Here is a 7,061-nt window from a genome sequence, read left to right on the forward strand (position 1 = left end):
TGGTGAAGCGGTTGTGAATGTGCATGTAAGCTTGGATGATTTATATTATTCTATCAGTAAAATTCCTTTCTTCGGAAAAACCATAAGCGTCTACATCCATTCAATCTGAAGGGAACAAATATTTATATGGCAAACTATCCAACACACAAGGACACGGTTAAAGGTATTGTTAATGGAATACTCTGTACATAGGCTTCACAAATAAACTGGCAACCTTGAGGTCTATTCAATTCTATACTCGAGGCTTACTGGTATCATAGGAATTATAATATAAAAAAGTGGTAGTTCAATTACAGTCATATTATTGAGCATGTATAACAATACTTCTTATAGGAGAATAAATGTGGCATCATTTTATAATTGTTTATATATTTGCAAAATTGAAAGGAATGTGTACACAATCATTACACAGCGTTATTGCAAAGATGTTTGTTAGTATTGATTATATATACTCTATATGAAAATACAAATGCTGTCGGTACTTGTGTTTACATTGCTTATTACCAACATTTTTGTGACATCCATACTGAACAATTGTTCTACCAAAGCAGAGTCAAGGAAAGCGTGATCTAATCTTGAGGCATCCAATGCTTTTCACACACACACAAAAAAAAAGATGATTTTCACAAAAAAAAGGGTATAGATTTTCAGTTTAGACGTACCTTTAATATATTTACAACTTCAAGACACAAGTTTAGAAATATTATGTATGGACCGCTTCTTAAAACAAAAGATAATGTGATAATTTGTCACCCTCAAATAGACCAAACTAACCGAGTCTTTTAGTTTGATCATCAAACAACTCTCTCAGATTGTTCATTATGATATTCCATAACAAGCTAACAGCAACAGTAAACGGCGTCATTTCCACCGATGAAATGGGAAGTAGGCCTATTTTGCATGAATGCATGTAAAACAGCTTCTTCTTGCTCTCTCTTTCTCTTTCTCTCTTTCATCAAAGGCAGCCTCGTACACCAAAGTGAGAGGGGTGAGGGTGTTTATTTGTCAGTGTTAATAGTGTGTACTTCCCCATGAATACAAACTTATAATACAGTATACTCAAGTAAGTTGATCCTCCGTAATTAGACCTTTGTTTTTTACACTGAGATGCACCCCGCATTGCTTTGACACGAAATGATATACGTGTGTGTTCCATGAGTCCAGTCATTGCATGCATGTGTGTGCGTGTGTGTGTGTGTGTGTATTAAATTCTACAATGGACGTAGCATATTAGTTACAATGTCATGTCCATGGCTGACCAATTTGTGGGTTCTTTCATGAGATAATGTTTCGAACCACTTCCACATTTACGTGCAAAATATTGGTTTCAAGCGCACTGCAAGCAAGGGAGTGATTCACTAGCACGTTATCTTCTTCACAGAATCTGAAATGCTGAAGAGAAAATGCAACTGATTATGAATCATCAGAGCACCAAATCGCCATATAAAATACTATCAATGGACGTGTCATAGTCAGATTTTGACCCTTATAACCTTGTTTTACAGTCCGAACGAGATTTTTTGTTTGTTTGTGTGTTTGTTTGTTGTTGTTGTTGTTGTTGTTGTTGTTGTTGTTGTTGTTGTTGTTGTTGTTGTTGTCTTTTTGACGGTTTTATCCTACGTCGAAAGGGCTGAGTCCGAATCTGGATGATGCAACTTTTGAATACATGACGGTTTTGAGAATCTGAAATTCCTAAACATTTTCCTGATAACTAGTGGAAAATGAAAATGAACAGAAAATAAGCCTTATATACTCTATTTCGAGGATGCTGAAACCAAATCCAGACGATGCAACCTCTGCATCCTTTATAACAAGTCTTGAGATATTCAACATGGCTGTCCCCGATGGCCGCCGAAAATGGAAATTCCCATTATTCCTTATATTTGATAAAAACTTGGAAAAAATTGGATGGTTTTACTCGACTTCCAGGGTAATGCCAGTTAAAACTCCAGTGTGGGAGTATTCAGGAGGATCCCATCCAAATGTATCCGAATCCAGGTGTGGTAACTCTTGCACTACTGAGGGTTTAGAGTAGGCTATCCATGAAAATACCCACCCTAAAAGTGAAAAGTCATTGTAAGCATTTCCTTATCAAAGATGATGAAAAATCGAAAATAAATTGATGGTTTACCTTTCTTCAGGGGGTGCTGAATCCAACTCGGTTTGAAGCAACTCTTGCTGCACCTGAGGGTCATGGAGGTATCCAAGATGGCCGCCAAAATTGCAATTCCGATATAAAAGTTAATGAATAAATGGTCGAATAAATTGAATAGCAATTGATAGGTAGATCAAGTTCCTTCGTCGAATCGATTAATTGCAACTGATTGACATAGTGCCCTGTTTTGAATTAATCATTGTTTTTCATATTGCCCAAGGAAAAAAAAAATAATGTCGTTAATTTAAGCCGATGACTTCCTGTGCTGATAAGACGCCTGTCCGGTGATCATGTCAGTTTGTTCAAACCACCCAGCCCGAGTAAGCATGCCTGTGTGTGTGTGTGTGTGTGTGTGTTCAATTAGATCATTATTGCTTTAAACACTGATTAATTAGGCGCTTCTTTACGTCGATGTAGGGCAATTTGTTAACCAATTGCAAATTGATGGGTTTACCCTATTTTGAGGGTGCTGAATCATAATCTGATGCAATGATATTCTTGCATCCTTGAGGGCTGACAGATATTTGATATTTTTGGTAGCCATTATGGCGGCCATCCTGATTAACATCTTAACCATCCTCAACCAGATTTGGGCCTTTTATTCTTCATAAGGAAAATGTAACAACTTGAACACTTACAATTTCAATTTTTAGCGGCCACTTTTGATTTCTTAAAATCCTCAAGAGTACAAGAGTACCAACACCCGGATTCTGATTCTGTACCCGCAAAATTAGGTAAAACTATTTAATCTTCTCAACTTTTGACCATTCGTAAGTAAGGAAAGATATGAAAATTTCGGTTTTTTTTTTTTGAGGGGGCAGCCATCTTTACTATCTCAAAATCCTCAGGGGTGCAAAAGTTGCATCGTTCAAGTACAGATTCAGCATTTTCGAAATAAGGCAAAACCTACATAATTATCATCATTTCCAATTTTCACCTCTTAACGAAATATAAAGGCATCATGGCGTTCATTTGGCGACCATCTTGAATACATGTATGTTTTCTTTAAATATCAGATTCATCACCCTTGAAACTGAGTGAAGCAATCAATAAACATACATCGGAAGGACTAGGTAAACCAATGCTCAGCCTCTGGTCGAGAGACTATAGGTGCTAAATGATCGAACTTGTTGAATTAATGATTAAGACAGATACTCTGCAGAAACTTCTCATTTTAATTATTAAAATATAATTCTATTTCGATTGAAAATGTGCTGTGAACTTTAATACTCTTTATTGTTCTGATGTAGATTAAAATGTAACATTTTATGTATTTGTATGTATATGTACATGTATATATACGTACAGTGTATATGTATATGTATATGTATATGCACATGCATGTATACGTTATATATGTATATAATTTTATATATATACAATGTATATATATACATACATACATATTCATTTATCCATGTCGCAGTGTGTTTAACTGGTAATGTCATCCATTCATGATCTTAAACGCAGGAATGGCGGAAACTTGTCTCGGGAAGCTAGTCTTTGAGGCCTCGGACAGAGGGGATGACCGTGTACTCTCAGTTCTCTTCCAAAGCAGACGTGAGGATGAAATTAAAACAGCCTTGAGGTGGCGTAAAAAGTGGAAGGCTTTGGGGCAGTACAAAGAGTTGGACGGGAGAAACGCTCTCTCGGCGGCTGCAGGGAACGGCCATACCCAGGTGGTGAGATTCCTTGCCGCTCGAGGTGCACTGCAGATCGAAGCGGAGGATCGCGTGCGTTTTGATGTGGCGGATATCTTCTGCGGAGCTCTGTATCACGCTTTCAAGAACGGTCAGCTTGAAACTGCTAAGGCATTGCTTGATGCTGGGGCAGACAGCTCCAAAGATTTATTGTTCCATGCGTTGGTTCACTGGTTCTCGAATTGTCAACGCATCTATTGGAGCCTGCTGACAGTGCTGAAGGAAGTAGCCGATGTTGACCAAGTGGACGATGAGGGACGAACCGCTCTGATGATTGCCTGTATCGATGGAAAGTCGACAATGGTTGAGCAGCTTCTGGAGCATGGTGCAAGCCCCAATGTTCAAGATTTCGGCGGTGAAACTCCGCTTCACTTGATTCAGCCGATGAGGTTCGATCAGCTTGGTAAAATGTTGTTTAAACATGGAGCTATCTTCCATCAAAATTACGTCGGATTGACGCCCTTGACCAAGATGGCGGTACTTGGGCGACACAAGGACGTAGAGAGCATACTGTCACTTGGAGAAAGTAAACATACTCCGGAAGACATTATCTGTGCACTGGAGCTAACAGGCTCCTCCCTGATCCTAGGAGATCATCGGGTACACTCGTACCGTGACCTGACCCTCGGCTTCCAGTATCTCCGACGTGCCATGGCACTTCGAGCCGAATCGACGGCAGAAGTTGCCATCAAGTTGCTGTGCTTTCCCGCTATGGCTTATGATTTGCAGTCCGAAACAGTGACAATGTCAGAATTAGACATTCTCGAGGGGGACTCTGAGGCTCTTGAGGTAGAGGCCCTGCTAATACGGGAGAGGCTCCTTACACCAGCAGCTCAAGAGTTGTATCTACGGCCTCAGCTGATTCGCTATGCCGAGAAGGCAGTCAAGAACGATCGCCTCGAGAAAGCAGCTCTTATCACGGAACATGCCTTGAACCTTCAGCGCGCCGAGGGTGGCCTGGATCCACAGATCTGCGACATCATCTGCACGATCCTACAGAAATTCTCCGATACAGCGAAATCAAGGGCAGGGCTGATTCCTGCATCGATACAAAGGATCATGTCACTTGTCAAGAATTAGGCGAATTTCAGCTTCTCCTCTATACTTGGTATTAGACGTCAAGGAAATTATAGATTTCATTATTGTATAACATTTACAAATATCCAAAATAAATTACGACAGGTAATAGGTTTCCGTCGTCACCAGGTTTTTTCTAACAGAATGATGTCGACTTCAGGTTTACCCGGGTTTACTCTCGGGAAGACACCATCAACTACTCTATTAGGTATTTGTGGTTTGTATTGAAAGTCTGAAACACTCAGAGCTGGCTATTCGCCAGTAAATGACATACGTATAGTCTAAAAAATCATGTTTGCTGAAGGAGCGGCATCAAAACAACAATTATGCTTTTTTCACTATACGATGATCATACTGGAGGTGTGAGTATAATAATTATACATTACAGGGCTCTAGAGTATATGCAGTAAAGTTGTATGTTAAGATTGACTTCAGTGTTAACGCAATTGTTACCTGTATGATGGCATGATTGTATCAAATATAGTAATATCGTTCACTGATTTCACGATGTTCTCGGTCTGCAAGCGCATGTGCATAAACATCATTATCATGAAAATGTACAAAACTTTCAGAAATTGATCAGTGCTCGAAACATAATATCTCAATTATGAACCGTTATATTCATGTTTCATAATGTTATGAAAATGTACAAAACTTTCAGAAATTGACCAGTGCTCGAAATATGATATCTCAATTATGAACTGTTATATTCTGGCACACTTACCTTTTCGACTGTACTCTGTGCGCGGCCGTCCGGTCATGCACAATGACTTGCACCGTGGCTGTATGCACAATCATTTGTGAGGTGATTGACTGCAAAACAGGTGTACGGGTTTTGTCGGTTAACGATGTACTCTGAGGGTATTGCATGTTTGTTTGTTTGTTTGGTTTTTTTTTACATATATTGATTATTATTCACATGCAGTTCAAGTTTTTTTTTTTTTTTTTTAAGTGATCAGAATAGATTTACTGTTGAATTGTTATTGGAAATAACAGTGCTGTGTAACATGTGTAAACTTATTCTGATATTGAGTTGATAATGTGCGATTTTATACATATATTTTTCTTTTCTTTGTGGCCTCCACATTGTCGCTCCTTTTGATCAACACAAATCATATACATTTTCTTTGTATATTTTTCTCCCAAAATGGATTCATTGCGTGAAAGCTTTAATCTGTTTATTACTCATCCACTTAGCATGATAAGCTATAGCTCATTTTCATGTGTATCTTGATTTTTTATTTAAAAAAACCCCAACATTCTGCAATATCTGTTTGCCATTAACAATTTTTATCGACACCTTGATTACATCCATATTCTGTCAAGAGGATAGCCAATGTCCCATGTAGAAAAACAAGAAGATTAATTTATGAGACCTGCAACGCAGACATATTATGCTTTGTGCTGAAAATTAATGTTTTCTCATACACTTATTCAAGTCTGTTTATGTGTTCTATGTTCATTGTTTATGTTGTCAGAATTCTTTGTTTATTTGTGTTTGCCTACTCGCTGTACTCTCCATGAACTCGGAATTGTTTGTGCTTCACTTATGCCAGAATATGTCTTTCTCTTGCAACCTCACCAATTGATATGCTGTTATGTAGATCCTGCTTTTCATTATGGCTAATAGACCCAACCTAGCATTTGATTCCCTTGATGATGATGAACTCTTTGATTTGTTTAGGCACTCCCCTACAGAATCAAGTCGGAATAATTCACATTCATCTGCTTTTATTGATAATTGTTTTGCCAATAATGTTAATTCGTCTTCACAAGATTTATATAATGATTTTGATTTTGAATATGATCCGGCCCAAATTTATTCTAAGTATGTTACAGTTGATCAGTTTAAAGGTATCGTGAAAAATTTTTTCTGGAAATATTTTTTCTATGTTACATTTAAACGTCAGGAGTATCAATAAGCATTTTGATGAATTACAGATATTATTAGATAATCAAAATAAACAACAAATTTCAGTTATAGGTTTAACTGAGACATGGTTATCATCTGATATTAATTTACCGTATGCAATAAATGGTTATAATTTAATTGTTAATAATAGATTGAATAGGACGGGTGGTGGGGTAGCGTTTTATTTGTCTCATGAATTTGATTACAACGTTTGCGA

At 37.8% G+C, this 7,061-nt stretch overlaps 1 protein-coding gene across 1 annotated transcript; it reads left to right on the forward strand.

The window, feature by feature from the left end:
* The first annotated feature begins 3,627 nt into the window (after nucleotides 1-3,627).
* On the forward strand, nucleotides 3,628-4,935 carry LOC140245063 (protein fem-1 homolog A-like). The gene has a single exon (XM_072324662.1). It carries the CDS (start codon nucleotides 3,628-3,630, stop codon nucleotides 4,933-4,935), a length of 1,308 nt encoding a protein of 435 aa, XP_072180763.1.
* The last annotated feature ends 2,126 nt before the right edge of the window (nucleotides 4,936-7,061 follow it).

The sequence above is a fragment of the Diadema setosum genome, chromosome 2, assembly GCF_964275005.1.
Source record: "Diadema setosum chromosome 2, eeDiaSeto1, whole genome shotgun sequence".
NCBI lineage: Eukaryota > Metazoa > Echinodermata > Echinoidea > Diadematoida > Diadematidae > Diadema > Diadema setosum.

Excerpts from the sequence above, each read along its gene's own strand:
- LOC140245063 (XM_072324662.1), top strand. The coding sequence starts at position 3,628 with ATGGCGGAAACTTGTCTCGGGAAGCTAGTCTTTGAGGCCTCGGACAGA.